The 23900-nt window shown below is 42.3% G+C and overlaps 1 protein-coding gene across 11 annotated transcripts in view; it reads right to left on the bottom strand.

Moving 5' to 3' along the window:
• LOC147112521 (pumilio homolog 2) overlaps positions 1–23900 on the bottom strand; it is a 126391-nt gene that overhangs the window by 49188 nt on the left and 53303 nt on the right. For 10 of the 11 annotated variants that reach the window (XM_085996848.1, XM_085996838.1, XM_085996842.1 and 7 more), the window contains 3 exons: positions 20070–20257; positions 3700–3869; positions 922–1198 (listed from right to left, as the gene is read on the bottom strand). In XM_085996848.1, coding sequence (XP_085852974.1) covers positions 922–1198; positions 3700–3869; positions 20070–20257 — 635 coding nt within the window. The remainder of the gene's footprint in view (positions 1–921; positions 1199–3699; positions 3870–20069; positions 20258–23900) is intronic. The other variant, XM_085996847.1, reaches the window with a different exon arrangement.

The raw sequence follows: 23900 nt of genomic DNA, 5'->3' as shown, positions 1-23900 counted from the left end.
ATCTGTGCTATTCCTAGCAGGTAGTCAGAAGGAGGAAAGAAAGAGAAACTAAAATGAAGATGGGTTATCATAAATCCCATCCTTACCAGACTCTTATGATTAATGTAGGAAAAGAGCAAAGAAATGTTGTTATTTGACCATCACTTTGAATTTGGGTTACGGTAGTAATTTATAAATGTGTTACCCTAGACATATTACTAAAAAAATACTTACTGTAAAAATCTAAGTAATTGCCTGGAGGCAAGATTTAACTTAAGGCATCTTTTTCTGCAATTTAAAACACAAAACTATAGCTCAACAAAAATATAAATGTCTAACTCTTCTTTTAAGGCTCATTACATTGCATTACACCAATACTTCAATTTGGGAAAATTGTCCACTGGCATCTGCTGATTTACCTGTGGCTAGGAATGCTACTTGTCAATTTCCCAGCAGGAAGGGTTAGGCCTACCACAGCAGTCATGTTATTAAGCAAATGCTTACCTTGTGGCTCAACCAAGAAATGGGGTAGTTCAAATGGGGAAGTCAAAGGATTTCAAATGATGGTTGTGTTTATGATTCCAATTAGGCTCTTGGAATTCTGACATTCGCTAAGGTTGATTCAATTTGATATCCAAGTTAATCGTCTGTGTGGTGTTTTATTTTTTGAGCAGAGGAATAGGGTGGGGGAAAAGAGGCGCTAAAATTCAAAACTGGTGAAAATCTTTAAAAACATACTTTTTCTTAGCTTTTAAATTCCAGTTTGTTTCAGCTAAAGCTATTTATTTAGTTGAAGCACTGAACTTTACCAGGCTGTTGCAAAGGTTTTGCACCTTAGAACATTCTGATGTGCTTTTTTTTCCCCAATTGTGTCCAACTCTGTACATGATGCTTAATCTCAGGGAGAAGCAAACACCAAATCACTCATCGATAAGGACTAACCTGATGCTGGGAGCTGTAGTCAAAAAGACCTACAGCTGCTGCTGCTGAAGAGTCCATGGATACTTGACTGCTTGAATAGTCAAACTGCAAATGATCTAGGCCAACTGTGGCCTCAATGGTGTCTAAATTTTGAGTGTCAGAATTATGAAACTCTTCTCCAGGTGGCTTATTTGCTGTGGCATTGGACAATTGGCCTAAACCTTCTGAAGTGTTCTGGTTAGGACCCAGGCGTTCAGCCACTTCAGTGGGAGAGGCTTGACGGCTTCCAGGAGTACGGCTGTGCAGCATAAAAATACAAATGTGGGTTTATAGTTTTTTGTTAAATGCAGCACACAGGCGTGTGCACACACAAACACACACATTTTTTAAATAGTCAACAATTTTGAAGATTTATTAAAAAGCTCCTTAAAATATAATTTAATGGGCTGTTCACAGCATGGTGACAATACTTCAGCAATCTTTAAATATCATTCCAAATGCTATTGGATGTTGGGAGCAAATAAAGGGAGCCTCTGTACGTTTTAAATTTACCCCGTCAAATCCAAATTGGAAGTATAACTGTGAATGTGTTCACTGCAAATTACTTCTTTGCAGTAGCAAATGAACAGATTAAACAAATAGATTAATAAAGTGCAGTGGTCCTTATTCCTTGAATGACATTCTCCACATATCCTGACAGCAGTAAACTACACCACCACCCCCAAGGAGGATTAGTACACCTACCCCATTATAAGCACTTTGGGTCATGTCTTGATGCTCCTCCCAAGCAAATTTTCCTTCCAAATCTAAGAATTTCTTTCCTATGGAGAATAGTCTATTAACATTATTTGCTGCATATTTTCTTCAAATCAGTAAAGATCCTGAGGGAAGCAGGGGGTCCTACCAAAAACTCCATGCCTATTAGTTGCCAAAGAGTGATAAAGTACTTTGCAGGTCGTAATGGTTTTCCATGTCTGTTGGGAAACTTTCTATGCTAGTTGCAGCAATCAACTAACCACTGCTGACATAATATCTATTTACCAGACTGAAGACCTAGTGGTTGCTGTTCCATCTACAGTACATTGAAATGTTAATTTATGCACAGATCAGTAAAGCACAACTTGCATTCTACTTCTGATTTAGATGGGGCAGAGAACAATAACTGAAAATCAGCACCTGCGCAACCAGAATCATTTCAGTCACTTTTACACAAAAACTCCTGCTTCTTTTACTTTCCTTCCAGCTAAGATAAATAGCAATATAATGGGCAGGTGGTTTCAGACCTGAAGCAGCCATTAAGCAGTTAAGCCTCATTTTAGCTGGGGAAGATCATCAATCCTATGAAATCAAACTGCTTTCATAAATCAGTGCCAAACTAAATTTTCACCAGCCAACCACCATTTTACAAAATGAATGACATGGGCAACTGAACGATATGACAATAAGCTCAAGACTTATATCTACTGCCAGTGATTCAATAGATTCATAGAAAATATTTTCTCCAGCCTTGTTATCAGGCCAAGACAGTGAACTTACTGTTGAACAGACATTACCTCACTTAAATCATGGGCAATTAATTTTTCCCCGTAGTCTTCCTTAGTTCAAATTAAATGGGGGAAGATGCTAAAAACTTCCCTCCATGGAGCAAGCACAGCTCTGAACCATCTGGAAAAGGCTATTTGATGGTTTTGCCAATATTTCCTTTGGTCTAAATACATTGAGCATGGGGTTCTCAAGTTCTCATTTTCCAGGTACATTATCAAAAAGGTTATTTTTCAGACATCTCTACTCTAGAAGGCCAAGTGGAAGATCTACTTGCTTGAGTGTACCATTCTCTTGGCTCAGGATGCCGGACATTACATTGCTGCATTCTTTTTAGCCTTTTCTTTTCTAAGCTTTCCCCTAAACTTATTGGGAAATGATATTTATAATCAAGGGAAAGGTAGCAAATATAGATAGATCATTTTCCATTAGCAATGCAAGTTTCAAAACCCAGATTTGGCAGAACAGTTTTGCCATCAGAAAAAAACTTGTGTCTAATGACCAAGTTAGTGGATGAAACTTGAAATGTGTGCACTGGGGCAGTAAAAAAATGAAACATATTTTTAAAAAGTACTTAAGCACCGAACACGATGGCACCATGTACAATTTAAGAAGGTTACGTCGCGTAGTGGAGGATGGAAAAAGGCAATGCGACTTGAAGTTCCCTTAAAGCAGTAAGTGAGCTATCATTCTCTGTGGAAATTACCATCAAGACATGATCCAAGTTATGGAGAAAAAAACCAAAGCAAAAATCTTCAATTTTCCAAAAGACAATTCTCTAATGAAAAGTGCTGTCATAGAAAGAGATTCTTACAATTAGTACTAGCTGACAACTTACACACTTAGTATAATGAACGGAGTTGTTAACACAAAAATTTGTCTGGTTTAAATTTTCAGAGTTTTATCTATTTCTTTTACTATCATTTGACTATGTCTAGGTATTAACTAGAATTAGCCATGCCAGCAGAAGCTAATCTTGCAACTTCAAAGAGCTCCAGATGAAGCCTACAGCTTTTATGGCTCGGTTACGATGGCAACTTTGTCTTGGCCTGTCCCCTATACTTGGAGGGGTGACCCAAAGCCACTCTCATATGGCCCTAGCTGGTTTGATCAAAGAGGCATTGCTATAAGACCTGAGAACAGACTGCCTGTCCTCTTGGCCATAGGTGACACTTCATTTAGGAAGATAAATCCGATTTAAATCCGATAGTTTAGCAACCTTCACAAAATTTACAAATACCAAAATGAGGCACTTACTTGAAGTCCTTGCAGTCTGTATCTATTCCATTCTGCAAAACTAGCCCATTAGTTTTGGAAATATCATCATCTCCTTGTGTCAGATCTCTATTTTTATCTTCCTCGAATGGTGATGATTTCCCTTTCTGATCAGCCTTCTCATTCTCATCAGGCTCAGTGTCTCCAGCACCCTAATGAAACAAAGCCACTAAGGCAGGCGTACTACAGAAGTAAACTGTTCAGTATCCTCATCATCAGTGTACAGGCACCGCTGTTAACAGGATATTTTCATGCAGAAGCTTCCTATATATTTTAAAATGTCCAATAGGAATGCTTGGATAAAAGTTTATTTTCTGTCAGTGAATACTGGCATTAACATATGACTAGTGGAGCCATATGGACCAGGAAAGCTCCAGGTTCAAACCCCAGTCTGTGCTTGGCTAGCAGATCTCAGCTGAATATTGGTAGGGCAACTAAAATTGGCCTCAGTTAACCTTGGTTAAAATGAGCTCTGGCACCTGATCACAATCGAGCAACCCCTCCAGAAAATCTGTGGGAATGCTGGGGAAAGCAGGGCCAATCTCATTTTGTTTTTTCTATTCTGTTCCTTACAACTTCCTTATCTTTTTACAAAAATCTTACTTCTCCATCTTTGAAAAGCATCTCTAATGTTCCTTTTTTTCTTCATAGGTTACATTCCCTTATTTTAAGTGTTGTCTTGTCCCTTGATTCTTGCTTTTGTAACTCTTGTTTTTATTTTATATTGCTTTATACGCGAGTTTTGTACTTTAATGTCTTTTAATTTGCATAATTTCTTTCTTTCATGATTTCTTCTAATGTTGAATATTTATCTTAATGTGCTAACATCTATTCTACAAAAACATTTCTGGCATGCTCATGTGCAGAAAGATATTTTAAAGTGCTTTACAGTAAGGAGAAAACGAAACAGTGGACACCCAAGGAGGAAGAAAAAATGGAGGGGGCTAGGGTAGAAAAAGAGGGAAATTGTTTACTGTTTTTCCTAAATGTTTCTTTTATGAACACATATGCATGGCTGTGCCAATGGTACTCACTATTACGCTTTACTGAAATTATATCAACAGCCCTACATTTGGAGGTATTGGCTCTAACTAACCAAGGTTCCATGGGCACTTGTCACTATTTGGTACCTCAATGGCCATTTTCCATGCATGATCCTAAACCGGCAGAATCACATGCTTTCAATGATGGAGGGCTGAGCCTGATCTTATCTTCACCCAAAACCACAGAAATGCACTTTCAGCAAGGGTCGCCAGTGATTAGTAGTAGGAACCCCAGCTAATTTTCTGCTCCCTAAGAACATAAGAATTAGGAGTAGGCCTGCTCTGCCATTCAGTAAGATCATGGCTGATCACCAACCTCAACTCCACTTTTCCACCCAATCTCCACATCCCTTGATTCACCTCAAGTCCAAAAATCTATCTTTCTCAGCCTTAAATATATAACTCAGCATCCACAGTCCTTTGGGGTAGAGAATTCCGAAGATTCACAACCCTCTACAAGTGAAGAAATTCCTTCTCTTCAGTCTTAAATGGCCGACCCCTTATCCGGAGACTATGCCCCCTAGCTCTAGACTCTCCAGCCAGGGAAACAACCTCTCAGCATCTACCCCATCAAACTCCTCAGAATCTTATATGTTTCAATGAGATCTCCTCTCATTTCTTCTAAACTCCAGAGTGTAGTCCCAAACTACTCAATCTATTCTTGTAGGACAACCCTCTCCTCTCAGGAGACAATCTATTGAACCATCATTGCACTGCCACCAAGGTAAGAATATCCTTCCTCAGATAAAGGAGACCAAAATTGTGCACAGTACTCCAGGTATTGTCTCACCAAAGCCCTGTATAATCGTAGCAAGATTTCCTTACCCTTGTACTCCAACTCCTTTGCAATAAAGACCAACATGCCATTTGCCTTCCTAATTGCTTGTTATACCTGCACGCTAACTCTGTTTCCTGTATGAGGACACCTAAATCTCTCTGAACACCAACATTTAATAGTTTCTCACCATTTAAATATATTCTGTTTTTCTATTCTTCCTACCAAAGTCAATAACCTCACATTTCCTCACAGTGACACTTTTGATGAGGTAACAGAGAGGGTTGATGAGGGCAATGCGGTTGATGTGGTGTACATGGACTTCCAAAAGGCGTTTGATAAAGTGCCACATAGTAGACTTGCCAGGAAAGTTGAAACCCATGGGATAAAAGGGACAGTAGCAGCATGGATACGAAATTAGCTAAGTGACAGGAAACAGAGAGTAGTGGTGAACGGTTGTTTTTCGGACTGGAAGAAGGTATACAGTGGTGTCCCCCAGGGGTTGGTACTAGGACCACTGCTTTTGTTGATATATATTAATGACTTATGGTGTACAGGGCACAACTTCAAAATTTGCAGATGAGACAAAACTTGGAAGTATAGTGAACAGTATGGAGGATAGTGATAGACATCAAGACGACAGACAGGCTGGTGGAATGGGTGGACACGTGGCAGATGAAATTTAATGCAGAAAAATTTTGGTAGGAAGAATGAGGAGAGGCAATATAAACTAAAGGGTACAATTCTAAAGGGGGTGCATGAACAGAGAGACCATGGGGTATATGTGCACAAATCGTTGAAAGTGGCAGGGTAGGTTGAGAAAGTGGTTAAAAAAGCATACAGGATCCTGGGCTTCATAAATAAGAGGCATAGAGTACAAAAGCAAGGAAGTTATGAACAACCTTCATAAAACACTGGATTGGCCACAACTGGAGTATTGTCCCCAATTCTGGGCACCACACTTTAGGAAGGATATGAAGGCCTTAGAGAGGGTGCAGAAAAGATTTACAAGAATGCTTCCAGGGATGAGGACTTCAGTTACGTGGATAGACCGGAGAAGCTGGGGTTGTTCTTCTTAGAGCAGAGAAGGCCGAGAGGAGATTTGATAGAGGTGTTCAAAATCATGAGGGGCCTAGACAGAGTAGATAGAGAGAAACTGTTCTCTTTGGCAGAAGGGTCGAGAACCAGAGGACACAGATTTAAGGTGATTCACAGAAGAACCAAAGGCAACATGTAGAAAAAGTTTTTACGCAGCGATTGGTTAGGATTTGGAATTCACTGACAAAGGGTGGTGGAGGCAGATTCAATTGTGGCTTTCAAAAGGGATTTGGGTAAGTACCTGAAGGAAAACAATTTGCAGGGCTACGGAAAAAGGACGGGGGACCGGGACTAGCTGGTGTTCTTGCAGAGAGCCGGCATGGGCTTGATGTGCCGAATGGCTTCCTTCTGTGCTGTAACAGGGAGTGCAACGAAGATTCACCAGGCTGATACCTGGGATGGCAGGAATGACGTTATGAGGAGAGATTGGGTCGATTGGGCTTATACTCGCTGGAGTTCAGAAGAATGAGAGGGGATCTCATTGAAACTTATAAAATTCTAACAGGACTAGACAGACTAGATGCAGGAAGGATGAGGGGTAAACCATTTAGGACAGAGATGAGGAGGAATTTCTTCACCCAGAGAGGGGTGAACCTGTGGAATTCTCTACCAAAGGCGGCAGTAGAGGCCAATTCATTAAATATATTCAAGGAGGAGTTGGATATATATTTCATAAGGCTAAAGGGACCAAGGGATATGGAGAGAAGGCAGGAACGGGGTACTGAATTTGGATAATCAGCCATGATCTCATTGAATGGCGGAGCAGGCTCGAGGGGCCGAATGGCCTACTCTTGCTCCTATCTTCTATGTTTCTATGTAACCATTCTGTGATTGTATCTGCCACCTTATTGATCACTCACTTAACCTGTCTGATGTAAAAAGACTACTGAACGCTTATATAAAACAAGGCTTTAATCAACTGTTTCAAAACCATGAGATTTCTAGTTACATCACTAGTTCCTGGTTACAGGAACATCCTGAACAAGCTGGGCCCACGCCCGAGTATTTATACTCCTTGGACGGCGCCACCAGCTGGCCGCCCACTGTTACTTCATGAGTCATGATAAGATTCATGACATCCTCCCGCCTGAAAGATTTGGGAAGTCCGATGACTTACTTCTAATGGATTAGGCGGACCATGAATAGGCGCAGTCTTTTAGATCTTTGTTTGTGGCTGGAAGGCACATCTCCTCGGACCGTGTCTTGGTCCCTGGGTCGCTTGGTCCGTACTGGTAGATCGATGGGGCCCGTGTCTCCTTGATCGACCTGCGGAAGACTGGGGAGATCGTGACTCCGGGTGCGGGTCCCCAGAGGCGCAGAGCTGGCGTCATCTTGGTTGGTAGCCGGGGATTGACCAGCGTCCTGGCTTCGGGTGGCCATCCGATGGGGAGCGCTCAGCTCCCAGACTTGATCCGGTGGAGTAGCCGGCAGATCCCTTGATGTCCCAGGTAGGGCTTCATCCTCAAAGGAGCGCAGAGCATCGGCATCGTTACCATGGGTTCCCCTACCAGTTGGGTCCGTGGGACTGGTTGGACAGGGAGCCAGATCTCAGTGAAACAGTGGACTCCTGGCCATCAGGGTACCGCACGTGCGCGTAAGTGGGATTAACGTCCGTTAGTTCCACCTCGTCGACATGGGGATCGTTTTTGGAAGATCGGACGAATCTTCGGAGCAGCACGGGGCCGGGAGCTGTCAACCATGACGGTAGGGATGTCCCATGAGTGGAGCGACGCTGGAATCTGAAGAATCGCTCGTGAGGAGTGACATTGGTGGACGTAGAAAGAAGACAACTGATGGAATGCAACGCGTCAGGGAGCATAGTTTCCCACTGCTGGTCTGGTAGCTTGCGTGACCTCAGTGCAAGACAAACAGCGTTCCAAACGATAGCATTGTATCTCTCAACCTGTCCGTTACCGATGGGATGATACGGTGTCGTTTTACTTGTGGCGATTCCCCGTTGGGTAAGATAACTTTTGAGTTCGCTTGACATGAAGGAGGGACCCTGATCAGAGTGGATGAAATTGGCCGTACCGCAAAGGGAAAAGACTTGATCGAGGCATTTGATCACTGTGGAAGTAAGCATATTGGGACGGGAAAGCGTGAATATTCGTCCACCATAGTAAGCAAGTAGGTGTTTCGCGTTGAGGAAGGCAATGGCCCTTTAAAGTCAATGCTGAGTCGCTGCATAGCGTGTATGAGCAAGCCATCCGACGGACGGAAGAATTGCGGTTTTAATTCCGCACAAATTCTACAGGTGGAGCATGTTCTTTTCACATCTTCCGTAGAAAATGGGAGATTTTTAGATCGCACAAAGTGCAACATACGGGTAACGCCAGGATGGCATGAGTCAGTATGAAGATCCGCAAGAGTCGAAGTTCACACAGAGGAGCAGAATGCACGCATGAGGGTATCCGGGACTACGTTCTCTTTGCCGGGTCGATAATGTATGGTGTAGCCAAAGGCGGCCAATGCCATCCTCCAGAGCTGTATTTTGTTATTCTTGATCTTAGTGCGTTTCCGGTTATCCAGCATAAAGGCGACGGAGCGCTGATCGGTTATAAGCGTGAAATGGCGACGAGCAAGAAAATGACTCCATTTACGTACTGCTTCAATGATAGCCGTAGCCGCCTCCTCGACAGGAGGATAATGGAGCTCGCTACCCTGCAAAGTTCTGGACAGAAATGCCACGGGTCGACCACCTTGATTCAAGGTAGCCGAGATCGCCACATCCGATGCATCGCACTCGACCACGAAAGGAAGATTTTCATCAATGGAACGAAGCATGGCTTTTTCCAGTTGTCGCTTGAGGAGGTTGAAAGCTGAAATAGCCGTTCCCTCCAATAGAAATGACTTTGTGTGAAGCAGGGGCTGGATCTTGTCGGAGAAGTGGGGTATCCACTTCGCATAATAGGCGAACATGCCGAGTGCCCGACGAAGAGAGCCGAGATTCGTAGGGGGAGGGAGCTCCTGAAGTGGACGAAGTCGCTCCGGATCTGGTTTGATGACACCGTTGCCCACCCAGTAGCCAAGGATGTTGACTGAAGGTACTGATTTCACAGATTTGGACTCATTTAAGGTTAAGTTGCGACGACGGAGAACATCAAAAAATTTCTGGAGATTGGCATCATGCTCCTTCTGGTCATGACCAGCAATGGTGATATTATCTAGATATGGAAAAGTGTCCGTTAAGTTCTCCTGTTTGACTAGGCTATCCATTGCCCGTTGAAAGACGGCCACCCCATTGGTGACCCCAAATGGAAGGCGACAAAACTGATAACATAAGAACATAAGAAGTAGGAGTAGGCCATACGGCCCCTCGGGCCTGCTCCGCCATTCAATAGGATCATGGCTGATCCGAACCTAGACTCGCGTCCACTTCCCTGCCCGCACCCCGTAACCCCTAATTCCCTTATCGGCTAGGAAACTGTCTATCTCCGTTTTAAATTTATTTAATGTCGCAGCTTCCACAGCTCTCTGAGGTAGCAAATTCCATAGATTTACTACCCTCAGTGAAGAAGTTTCTCCTCATCTCAGTTTTGAAACGGCAGCCCCTTATTCCAAGATTATGCCCCCTAGTTCTAGTCTCACCCATCAGTGGAAACATCCTCACCGCATCCACCCGATCAAGCCCCCTCACAATTTTATATGTTTCGATAAGATCGCCTCTCATTCTTCTGAATTCCAATGAGTAGAGGCCCAACCTACTCAACCTTTCCTCATAAGTCAACCCCCTCATCTCCGGAATCAACCGAGTGAACCTTCTCTGAACCGCCTCGAGAGCAAGTATATCTTTTCTTAAATATAAAGCCGACCATTGGCCTCAAAGGCCGTATACTTTTTGTCAAAGTCCTTTAACGGTACTTGATGGTATGCGCTCTTTAAATCTTAAAGTTGAAAATGCCTTGTAGTTGGCAAGGTTATTGACCATGTCATCGATGCGTGGTAGTGGGTAGGCATCCAGGTCGGTATACTGGTTAATAGTTTGCAAGTAATCGATGCAAAGACGTTTCTTGTGTTGCTTCAGAGGATTTTTGACGACGACTTGAGCCCGCCAGGAAGATGAACATAGCTCAATGATACCGTCAGCTAGAAGGCGAGAGATTTCTGCCTCGATAAAGGATCGATCATCTTGGCTGAAACGTCGTGATTTAGTGACTATGGGCTTACATCGGGGGGGGGGGGGGGGGGGGGGGGGATGGGGGGGGGTAGGGGGGGAATGCAAACAGTAATCAAATCCACAACACGGTACTTGCACAAAACTACTTTGAAAATAAGCTCTGCTTTGACCTCCCAAACTCGAAAGTGAGTCTTTTGTGTTGTTTCTGGAAAGCCTGTCCCAGGAGCACATCACTGCATAGGTTTTTGAGCACCCCGAGCCGGGTGGAGAAATAAGTGCGGCCATTAAGAATAAGGTCGACAAGACAAAAGCCGGAAGAGTTGGTGGTCAGTGTCGTCAGAGCCATTGCAATTTCCCTGTCCGAGGGGTAAATACGCAGTTTTAACTTACTGACAGCCCGCTCACTAATGAAGCTGTCAGAGCTGCATGAGTCGATTAGAACTCAAAATGTGTCTATTTACCGAAACCTTCGTGGCTGCATGGGACAGACTTTGGGGAAAAACAGCTGTGATGGGAGGAGGGGCAGTTTTACCCTTGACAGCTGTAACCTTAGTAGTGGTTCTTGGGGGAGCAGTTTTATAGATTGCAGCTGTAACCTTAGTCGTGGCTCTTGGGGGAAGAGCAGCTTTATAGATAGTAGCTGCAAAACAAACAGGGGTTCTTGACCGGTATACCTTAGAAAAGTGGCCTTTCTTACTAACAGAGGCTCTTGACTGGCAAATCTTAGAAAAGTGACCTTTTTTACTGCAATGATTGCAGACTGCATTATGAGCAGGACAATATTTCCTGTAGTGGAATGCACCTCCACAGAAGAAACACTTCCTTCCAGATTGCTAAGATGCCGCTAGGGCAGGGTCATCATCGGTGAAGGCTTCTAGGGCAGGGTTGTCATCAGCCAGGTGGGAGTCATCATTAGTGAGGGCTTCCGCTCGAGGCCTGTCGAAGGAGTCACTAAAATTGATAGCAGCAGCCCGGGCACGTAGTGAAAGATAGGTATCTGCATTCCTCTTTGCTAAGTCCAGAGTGCATGCCTGGTCATAGGCAGCCTGTAACTTGAAGGTTTTATTCTCCAACAGACACTGGCGTATGAAGGGAGATACAATCCCATTAATAAAGGAATCACGAATTAACTCCTCCTGCTCAGCTGTGACAGCTTTAAAATTACAATCCTTGCTGAGCCTGCGATGTTTCTGAAGGAATTAGTCAAGCGATTCCCCGGGGTGTTGTCGAGTTGAGGCCAGTAGATGCCAAGCAAAAATTTTGTTTGGGGACTTGACATATAGTTGTAAGTATTTGGATAGCGGCGTCATAGTCTACACAGTCTTGGATATAGTTAAACACATGAGGGGATACATAGTTGGCAAGCATTCGTAACTTATTAGGAACATTCTCACCACACTCCTCAAGGAAGTTGCTAAAGGTACGATACCAGTGTTTCCATACCTTAGCAGCTGGAAGTGAATTCGGGTCCAGGTCGAGACGGGCGGGTCTGAGTAGTTTCTCCATGATGGATCGATTACTTCGTCCGAGTTCCCTTCTACGGTTTGAGTCGTAGCCTTCTGTTCCCAAGACCACTCAGAGCGTGGAGCAGGTCCAGTTGATTAAATGGATGCAAAAAGACTACTGAGCACTTGGTTTGGGTATAAAACAAGGCTTTAATCAACTGTTTCAAAACCATGAGATTTCTAGTTACATCACTAGTTCCTGGTTACAGAAACAACCTGAGCAAGCTGGACCCATGCCCAAATATTTATACTCCTTGGACGGTGCCACCAGCTGGCTGCCCAGTGTTACTTCATGAGTCATGATAAGATTCATGACACTTTGTCTATATCCCTTTGCAGGCACAGTGTGTCCTCCTCACAGCTTACTTTTCCACCTAGCTTTGTATCACCATCAAACTTGGATACATTACACTCGGTCCCTTCATCTAAGTCATTAATAGAGTTTGTAAATAGCTGAGGCTCAAGCACTGATCCTTGCGGCACCCCACTTGTTACAGCTAGCCCACCTGAAAATGACCCTTTTATGCCTACTCTCTATTTTTTGTCCGTTAACCGATCTTCTATCCATTCTAATATATTACCCCCAACCCCATGAGCCCTTATCTTGCATAACAACCTTTTATGTGGCACCTTATCGATCATCTTTTGGAAATCCAAATATAGTACATCCACTGGTTCCTTTTTATCTACCCTACTTGTTAAACATGATTTCCCTTTTATAAAACCATGCTGACTCTGTCTAATCATATTGTGATTTTCTATATGCCCTGTCACCAGTTCTTTAATAATGGATTCCAGCATTTTCCTGACAAATGCTGTCAGGCTAACTGGCCTGTAGTTCCCGGTTTTCTCTCCCCCCACCCCCTTTCTTGAATAATGGTGCTACTTTCCAATCCACTGGGACCGCTCTAGAATCTAGGGAATTTTGGAAGATTACAACATTTCCAACATTACAACAGTGACTCCACTTCAAAAGTACTTCATTGGCTGTAAAGCGCTGTGAGACATCCGGAGGTTGTGAAAGGCGCTATATAAATGCAAGTCTTTCTTTCTTTAAGATCACAACCAATGCATCCACTATCTCTGCAGCCACCTCTTTTAGAACCCTAGGATGTAGGCCATCGGGTAATGGGGATTTGTTGGCTTTTAGTCCCATTAGTTTCTCAAGTACTTTTCTCTTCTGATCTTAATTCCTTTATGTTTCTCACTCTCATTAGCCCCTTGGTTCCCCCTATTTTTGATATGTTTTTGTGTCTTCTACTGTGAAGACAGATACAAAATATTTGTTTAAAGTCTCTGCCATTTCCTTACCCACCAATATAATTTCTCCTGTCTCAGCCTCTAAGGGACCAACACTTACTTTTGTTATTCTCTTCCTTTTTACATACTTGTAGAAGATCTTACAATCTGTTTTAATATTTCTTGCTAGTTTACTCTCAGTATATTTTCTCCCTTTTTATTAATGTTTTGGTCATCATTTGCTGGTTTCTAAAGCTCTCCTAACCCTCAAGCTCACTACTATTCTTCGCAACATTATAAGCCTCTTCTTTTAATCTAATACAATCCTTAACTTCTTTAATTAGCCACGGGTGATCACTTTTCCCGTGGAGCTTTTATTTCTCAATGGAATGGATATTCGTCAAGAATTCTGGAATATTTCTTTAAATGTTTGCCACTGCTTATCTGCTGCCATAAATCAAATTTCCCAATCTACCTTAGCCAACTTGCCCCTCATACCTACGGAATTGGCTTTATTTAAGTTTAAGACTCTAGTTTCATACTTAAGTATTTCATTCTCAAACGCAATGTGAAATTCTATCAAGGTCCTTTACTATGAGATTACTAATTAACCTAGTCTCATTACAAACTACAAGATCTAAAATAGCCTGTTGCCTGGTTGGTTCTACGACGTATTGATCTAGGAAACTTTCTCGAATGCATTCCATGAACTTGTCCTCCAGTTTACCTCTTTGCCAATGTGATTTGCCCAATCTATGAAGATTCAAGTCACCCACAATTATTGCATTACCTTTGTTACAAGCTCCTATTATTTCTTGATTAATACTCTGTCCAACGGTATAGCTACTGTTAGGGGGCCTATACACTACTCCCACCAGTGTTTTCTGCCCCTGGTTATTTCTTATCTCCACTTCTACTTCCTGATCTTCCGAGCCAAGATCCTTTCTCACGACTGTCTTTATGTCATCCTTTATTATCAGGGCTACCCCCCTCCTTTTCCATTCTGCCTGTCTTTTCGAATATTTAGTTCCCAACCTTGGTCACCTTGCAACCACATTTCTGTAATGGCTATTAGATCAAACCTATTTATCTCTATTTGTGCCACTAATTCATCTATCTTGTTACGAATGCTTTGTGCATTCAGATAAAGAGCCTTTAATTTTAATTTTTTACCATTATTCCCTGATACACTATTATGGTTGTGAAGCCAATTGTACCACCCCTATAGTTCCCTGGCTGTAATGAGCAAGCTGAGCCATCGGGGGAGCCAAATTCTGCATTTCAAATGAACAGGAAACTGAGGGAGATAATTACATCAAGTCACTGATGTCGTACACTGATGTTTGCAGATATACACTTATTACTAGTAATGCCATTTTTAAAAGCAGAACTCAGTTTCTTGGATATCCCAGAGATGATCTTGTAGAAGTACATAAAATAGTAAATGGTTGAAAATGGTATAACAAATAATGCTTCAAATGAATTTGTAGGACTATGCTAAGCGGACAGAGGTTCAAACTAGCAAAATGTATCTTTAGGATCGATATCACAAAGTTCTTCATGTAGACAGTGATCAACAGATCAACACTTTGAATGGGCTACCAGATAGAGTGATGGAGAAACGCTGGATACATTGGAGAATCAATTAGATACTGCAACAGGGGGACTTGTAGGGTGTTTCTGGATGGATGAACTAACATGGACCTTCCTCATCTGTAATTGTCTTGTGAATTATTCCTCAAGGGATTTAGCTCTTGGAGTAAGTTCATAAATGCTTTGCATATTAGAAGTGTAAAATCATGGATGGTCCTTGTTGTACAAGCAGCGAATGACTAGATGAGAATTTTTAAATAGGCAATAAAAATCAAGGTCTGTAAAACGGTATGTTTCTCAACACCACGTGGACTTTTATAGGTGGTATATTTACAAAAAGTTAATTTGAAACAAGTACCTGGACTTGTATTCATCTGGTGCGTATTTGAGTGCAGTCTTTTCAACAAGCCTCCTTTGCACCTTTTTCTGTTACATTTAATCTGTGCTACAGTACCCATATCTTCAAGATACCAAATGCTAAAACTATTATCCAATGTATTGGATGCCTACAGCCTGACTCTACACTGAACTGCCATGTGACTATATTGCATTAGAATATAGGGATAACATACGCTTTCAGCAGCTCCATTTATACACTGGACCACCAAAGGAATGCAGCAGAAAAGAATATACTGAAAATGATAAGCACACTTTTTTCCCTATCTTCCCCCTGATTTCCATCAAAATATTGCCTTTTTTAAGCCACGTTTGAAAAATCCAAAGTAAACCCTGAAAAATCCAGGATTTTTTTTTGAAAATTAAAATCGGAAGCAAGGAGTTTCACAAAAATCTTGCAGCTAGCAAGAGGCAATTTTTATCATAGTGCATCTCGACAGCCCTTAAGGATACTTATTTACATTTCTGCATATAACAAAATACTGAACAGAACATATGTTGTTCGTGGTGACTCAACTTTTTAAATTTGCAGTTATTTTCTTCCCATCTAGAGTCCCTCTCAGGTTATACTATTTCCCAATAAAAGAATGGTGGACTTTGCTGTTATGAACTGGTTGCCAGATGTGCAAAATATGGATGGGTTGACTTGCTCACAGATTTTCCAAACATCCCAGAAGTGCCGTGAATCCCAGACAAGGTCAAGAACTCATCCTGAGCAACAGAATCCACATCCTACAACAACAACAACAACAACTTGGATTTAACGCAGTAAAACGTCCCAAGGCGCTTCACAGGAGTTAACAAACAAAATCTGACACCGAGCCACATCAGGAGATATTAGGGCAGGTGAGGTAGGCTTTAAGGAGCGTCTTAAAAGGAGGAAAGATAGGTAGAGAGGCTTAAGGAGGTAATTCCAGACTTCGGCCTCGGCGGCTGCCAATAGTAGAACGATTAAAATAGAGGATGCGCAAGAGGCCAGAAATGCATTCATTTACTCCGGTTTTTGTCTGTCTTTATTAAAACCTTCTACTTACAACAAAACTATCATAAGCACACAACAGGACTGATTCACAGTCTCATCAGGTAGGGGTCTCCTGATACAAGCAGGAGAAAGTATGAATTAACTAATTACTACTGGTCCTCTTCAGGTCAAGAACAACCTGCATTTAATATAGTGCTTTTAACATAGAAAAACACCCCAAGACATCTTCGCTGAAAGGTAATCAAGAAATTGGAGGAGAATTTAGGATTGGTGTCCAAAAGTTTGGTGAGGTGGGTTTTATGGAAGAAAGGGAAGTGGGTTAGTGGAGGGAATCAAGGTGGAAAGGAGGGAGGGTTATCTCAGGGAAAAACTCAGGTGAGCCTTGGGGGCAACAGACAATAAGGAATTTAATGGGGGCGAGAGGGGGGAAGGGTAACAGAGTGTAGTGCTCAAAAGAAGGTGCCAGGAGTAGGGGGAGAGACCAAGGTATAAACAGGCCACATTGCCACCTGGCAGTTTGGATGGGCGGGTGCTGAAAAGTATAGCCAGGCGGGAAGTGAACAGATAGTCTTGTGTGAAAAGCAAAGAGGGCCGGCAATTGTTGATTCGGTGGCAGAGTCAGTGGTGGGTGGGGTGAGTGGGATAGGAAGGAGCTTGGAGAGGGTAACCCCCAGGCACCGTGCTGAGTGAGCAGGTTGGCCAGAGAGGAAGACAGGGCTGTTGGGGGTCACTGCTTCTAAGGAGGCAGTGACGGGTGCCTCGACAGGCCCTGTGCAAAAAGCAGAGAGGCACAGAGGGTAGCCATGGGCTTATTCAAAGGTGATTTAAGTCTGTGATGGCTGCAGGAGAGTAGGAGGGCCGAAGAGTCGTAATGGGTTGGGGTAGGGATTAGGGGGAGCAAAGTATTCAAAAGTGGAGAAATGAAAGGTGGCATGTCTAAGGTGACAGGAAGGAGGAGCCAGAGGAAATAAAAGGGAGATAAAGTAATGAGTTTTGATAAGGAGTGGCAGCCTAAATGTACACGTGAATAGTGTCATAGTTATACAGCACAGAAAGAGACCCTTCGGCCCATCGTGTCTGCACCGGCCATCATGGACATAGAGGGAATGCAAAGCTGCGTCAAGAATCAAAGCAGTTCAAAACCTTGTACAGTGCCTATACAATTAAGTGTAAAGAATCATTTAAGACAAAAATGGGAGGAACAAGAATGCCATACTTAATTCCAAAATCTGTCATACATCATCAGTTTATCCTCAAATTGAATATACAATTTATTTTATTTGACATTTCCCACGCACGAAGAATCAATTAGCTTACTACCAGTGAACCATATTACTGAGACTTCAATTGTTCTTCCTACAGACTTGGACTTGCACATGACCAAAAAAACTACACAGGAAATACTATATTTACTTTTTTCAAATAAAGTAGACTACAACTAATTGTGATTTCTATATTTCTATTTATGTTGATTTTAATCTGAAAGTATACAAAGCCAGATTGCAGCAGAACTTTAAAAAGCTAATGGAATACTACATTTTATGGCGAGAGTTATAGAATATAGAAGTTTAGATGTAATGATGAATCTATGTAAAACTATAGTGAGGCCAGAGTTGGGAGTGCTGCGTGCACACTATAGGAAGGATGGTGAGAGGGTACAGTGTAGATTCACTAGAATGTTACCTGATATGAGGAAATACAAATTCAAAGAAAGATTTGAAAAATTGGTGCCGTTTCCTTTAGAACAGGAGATTAAGGGGTAATTTGATAGAGGTTTTTGAAATGATGGAATAGATAGCAACCAACAGAGAAATGTTTTTTTTACACAGAAGGTTACGAGGCTGTGGAATGCACTGTTAGTGATTGAGGCAGAGACCAAGTCAACATTTAAGAATAGGTTAGATAGGTGGTTGAAGGAAAGCAGAATGAAGATATATGGGAACAGAGCAGGCACAGGGGATTAGGACAACTGCGTATATGGAGGATAAACAGCCGCATGGACTGGTTGGGACAAATGGTCTATTTCTGTGTTGTTATTTCTATGTAACATCCAGAGATGGAAGTTGATGCTAAACTTGTGTAGTAGATATCTAGTGTTATAGCCCAACCTGATTGCGGAGGAAAGCAGACATTCTTCTTTTGGGAGTCTCAATCCACCGTTCTGGTGTCAGACTGGGCTCTACTTATGAATTCAGGCTATAGTTACACTATCAACATTTCCAACATCATCAGCATTCATTATTTAAGCAAACAAGCAGGAAAAAGTAAAAATCATAATTCTTGAACAGTTTTAATGAATATTAGTAAGATTCGCTTCAAGACAGGGTGTAATGTAACGAGGCTTTGCCACCAGTAGTGGGGTTTAGGTAACGGAGATGCACAAAATGTCAGACTCAGTGATGCAGTGTTCGGAGGGGGGGGGCAGGGAATGTAGGGTTGGAGGAGGTTGTGGAGATATGGTTGGACATGGCCATGAAAGGATTTAAAGATGAGGGCAAGGATTTTAAATTAAATTTAAGGCACTGGGACACATGGAGCCAATGGAAATCAGCAAAAACAGGGATGATTGGCAAGGAGGCCTCAGTGCAGGACAGGATACACACAGCAAAAATTTGACACATTTATAAGAGGTTGGAGGGCGCGAAGTTTGCAAGAAAATCATAAGTGTACTCAAGTCTGGAGGCGAGAAGGGCTTGTATCCGAGTTTCAGCAGTGGAGGGGCTGAGGCACGGAATGCTGTAGAAGTGGAACTAAGTGATGTTTGTGATGGAAAGGATATGAGGTCTGAAACTCAGTTCGGGGTCAAACAGGACTACAAAGTTGCAAACAGACGAGTTCAGGCTGTGAACATGGCGATAGGGAGTGCTGGAATGAGTGGCTAGGGAGGAAGGTTTGTGACGGGGACTGAAGACGATGGCTTCAGTTTTGCGAAAGTTGAACTGGAAGAAATAATGACTCATCTAAGACAAGATGCTGGACAAGCAGTCGAATAGCAAAAAAGCAATCGAGGGAGGTGCTGGAGAGGTAGAGCTGGGTGCCATTGGCGTACATGTGGAAATTGATCCCGGGTCTGGAAAGGGTATTGCCGAAGAGCAGCATGTGGATGAAAAGGCAGAGAATAGATCGGTGAGGGACTCTAGCAATGATGATGCAGGTGAGGGGAAGAGAAGCTTTGGATAAGTAGCAATGGAATCATCAAGTGCAACTCTACTGAACTGGATGAGAAAAGAAAAAGGAAGGAGGAGCATGACACTGTCAATCATGTCGAATACTGCAGAGGTCAAAGAGGATGAGGAGGGATAAAGCACCACCATAACTTCAAGCACTTGCACATTTGCTTCCATATTCACAATCCTATAAAGCACAGTCTCCGGTGCACTTCGGATATCTACATATAAAATTTGGCATATTAACAATTCACGGAAGTTTACTTCCCCAAATGTCATGCAAAATGCATGCTTTATCTCAAAAGTGAAGAAAAACTATTCAAAACTACAGGTCAGAAATGAATATACTGAAGGTTGACAATTAGAACACTTAAATTAGTCTTTCACAATATGCATAAATTCATATAAACCAAATTAATTGCAGGCTAGTTACTTACAAATGGTCCTTTTCTAAAACGAGTATCCAGTTTATCCCCAGGTGAAGATCTTAAAACATACTCCACCATGCTTACTCCTAGGCCACCACTTTCAGAACGGGGAGACAGAACAGAGCTGACTTCATTGTTTCCATGAAAACCTTGGCCAGTTCTTCTCTGAACCATGATGGGCTGTGACACAGTGTGGTCTGGGTAATAGAATAAATTTAAGCATTAGGTAAAATTTTGTGTTTATAGTTGCTGGGAACAAAACAATGAAAATGAATTAGTTCATAGATTTCTATCTAAAGAAACTAACACAGCTAATAAAAGATTGAAATAACAACAGAAAATGCTGGAAATACTCAGCAGGTCAGGCAGCATCCGTGGAGAGAGAAACAGAGTTAACGTTTCAGGTCTGGGACCATTCATCAGAACTGGAAAAAGCTGGAGATGTAACAGATATTAAGCAGGTGCAGAGACGGGGGGGGGGGGGGGGGCAGGGTTAGGAGGGGAGGAAGAAATAGAAAGAGCATCCTGTACTTTTGTAAGAGGCAGGAAAGATAAAATGTTGCAAATGGGAATGGCAAAAATCATACAGCATGAAAAATGGGGGCAGGGATAATTATCTGAAATTGTTGAACTCAATGTTGAGTCCGGCAGGCTGCAAAGTGCCCAATCGAAAGATGAGGTGCTGTTCCTCGAGCTTACGTTGAGCTTCATTGGAACAATGCAATAGCCCGAGGACAGAGAGGTCAGAGTGGGAGTGAAGCGGTGAATTAAAGTGACAGGCGACCGGAAGCTCAGGGTCACCCGTACAGACTGAACGGAGGTGTTCCGCAAAGCGGTCGCCCAATCTGCGTTTGGTCTCCCCAATGTAGAGGAGACCGCATCGTGAGCAGCAAATACAGTATATTAAATTGCAAGAATCATGCAGTATGATTTTTGCCATTCCCATTTGCAACATTTTATCTTTCCTGCCTCTTACAAAAGTACAGGATGTTCTTTCTATTTCTTCCTCCCCTCCTAACCGCTCCCCCCCCCACCCCTGTCTCTGCACCTGCTTAATATCTGTTACATCTCCAGCTTTTTCCAGTTCTGATGAAGGGTCCCAGACCTGAAACGTTAACTCTGTTTCTCTCTCCACGGATGCTGCCTGGCCTGCTGAGTATTTCCAGCATTTTCTGTTGTTATTTCAGATTTCCAGCATCCGCAGTATTTTGCAATTATAATAAAAGATTGATGTAGCTCTTGATCCTGAGAGGGACAGATAATGGTGCAAGCAGACTACTTTAGTTGAATTTTGAGTACAGAAGAAGATGAAAGAGATTTTTCTTCTTAGAGTGGCAAAAATGTGGAACAAAATGGATCTGGATGTATATCCTGGGTGGAAATTAGATTACATAAGAATTAGTAGGAGTAGGCCATACAGCCCCTCGAGCCTGCTCCGCCAATCAATAAGATCATTGCTGATCTTCGACCTCAACTTCACTTTCCCGCCCGATCCTCATATCCTTAATTCCATTAGAGTCCAAAAATCTATCCATCTCAGCCTTGAAAATACTCAATGACTCAGCATCCACAGCCCTTTGAGGTAGAAAGTTCCTAAGATTCACAAACCTGAGTGAAGAAATTCCTCCTCATCTCAGTCTTAAATGGCCTACCTTATACTGAGACTATGCCCCCTAGTTCTAGACTCTCCGGTCAGGGGAAATGACCTCTCCGCATCTACCGTGTCAATCTCCTTCAGAATCTTATGTTTCAATGAGATCACCTCCCATTCTTCTAAATGCCAGAGAGTAAAGGCCCAATTTACTCAATCTCTCCTCAAAAGGTCAACCCTCTCATCCCAGGGATCAATCTAGTGAACTTTTGTCACACCGCCTCTAAGGCAAGAATAATCTTACTCAGATAAAGAGACCAAAATTGTGCACAGTACTCCAGGTGTGGTCTCACCAAAGCCCTGCACAACTGTAGCAAGATTTCCTTACTCTTGTATTCCAACCCCTTTGCAATAAAGGCCAATGTGCCATTTGCCCTCCTAATTGCTTGCTGTACCTACATGCTAACTCTGTGTTTCCTGTAGTAGGACACCTACATTTCTCTGAACACCAACATTTAATAGTTTCTCACCATTTAAAAAATATTCTATTTTCCTATTCTTATTTCCCCACATTATACTCCATCTGCCACATTGTTTACTCACTTAACCTGTCTATATCCCTTTACAGGCTCTTTGTGTCCTCCTCACAGCTTACTTTCCCACCTAGCTTTGTATCATAAGCAAACTTGGATACATTACACTTGGTCCCTTCATCCAAGTCATTAATATAGACTGTAAATAGCTGAGGCCCAAGCACTGATCCCTGCAGCACCCCACTAGTTACAGCCTGCCAACCAGAAAATGGCCGGTTTATCCATACTCTGTTTTCTGTCCGTTAACCAACCTCTAGCCATGCTAATATATTACCCCCCAACCCCATGAGCCCTTACTTTGTGTAGCATTCTTTTATGCAGCACCTTATCAAATGCCTTTGGAAATCCAAATATACTACATCCACTGGTTCCCCTTTTATCTACCCTGCTAGTTACAGCCTCGAAAAACTCTAATAAATTTGTTAAACACGATTTCCCTTTCATAAAACCATGCTGATTCAGCCTAATCATAATGATTTTCTCAGTGCCTTGTTACCACTTCCTTAATAATGTATTCCAGCATTTTCCTCGACGACCGACTGACTGGTCTGTAGTTCCCTGTTTTCTCTCTCCCTCCTTTCTTGAATAGAAGCGTTACATTTGTTACCTTACAATCCGCTGGGACTTCTAGAATCTAGGGAATTTTGGAAGATCACAACCGATGCATCCACTAACTCTGCAGCCACCTCTTTTATAACCCTAAGGATGTAGGCCATTGGGTCTAGGGGATTTGTCAGCTTTAGTTCCATTTGAAAATGGCAGAGATGATCAATTAGCACATTATTTTCTGTACAGTGCGATGCTGGAGATGGGTGAAGTGTGAACAATATTCATGGAGACCAGGTCCACTAAAGACAGCAAGTACACAAATTCTAGAAATCTGAAATAAAACCAGAAGATTCTGGAAATGTACAGCCAGCGGCTTTGAAAGTGAAAGAGAGGCTAGCATTTTGAGTGTAACCCTTTATTACTCCAACAATTTTTTTTTCTTTCCCGATTGAAAGAGGAGATGGGGGAAAAGACAATATTCTGGAATTCTAGCTCGATTAATTTGGGGAATTAAGAAGTAGATATGCAGAACTTTCCCTCGGAGTTAATCGGAGGAAGCTGAATCCATAATAAAGTAAGTAGTACACATTTATGGAAGGAGCATTCTGATGCTCCAAATTGTCTTTTCACATTCCATACTTACATTATGGAGTAACAAAGATTTACTAAATCCCTAGCAATTTTTGCTCTATTTGAATTCAAAAGGCTGCCAGTATTCCACAAAATTGAAATGTCAAAATATTTACTACAACTTTTAGTTATACATTGCCTTTATGCAGCAAAACATCCCATGGGAACTTTACAGGAGATAACACCAAGCAAGAAGTAGCAAAGTTCAGAAGGCATGGTTGAAGATGCAAGTTTTCCTAAAGCTACTGAAGGAGGAGAGATGTAGAACAGTGAAGTACTTTAGGAAGAAAGTTTCAAAAAGTACAGAGGCATGGTATCAGAAGGACAATGGTGGTGGAGTGGAGGGGGGGGGGGGGGGGGGTTATTCGTTAATTAAAATAGCACAGTAAAACTGTGATCGGATTAATTTTCGGGCGTCAGGAGGCAAATCACAAGGCTTTTTAATTAAAATTTTATTTAGGGAATTTTCTTTTAAAC

Source organism: Somniosus microcephalus, chromosome 9, assembly GCF_052327205.1.
Source record: "Somniosus microcephalus isolate GS21.2 chromosome 9, FLI_Smic_1.0, whole genome shotgun sequence".
Lineage (NCBI taxonomy): Eukaryota > Metazoa > Chordata > Chondrichthyes > Squaliformes > Somniosidae > Somniosus > Somniosus microcephalus.
Note: the sequence above shows the minus strand (reverse complement) of the source record. Positions and strands in the feature narration are given on the sequence as shown.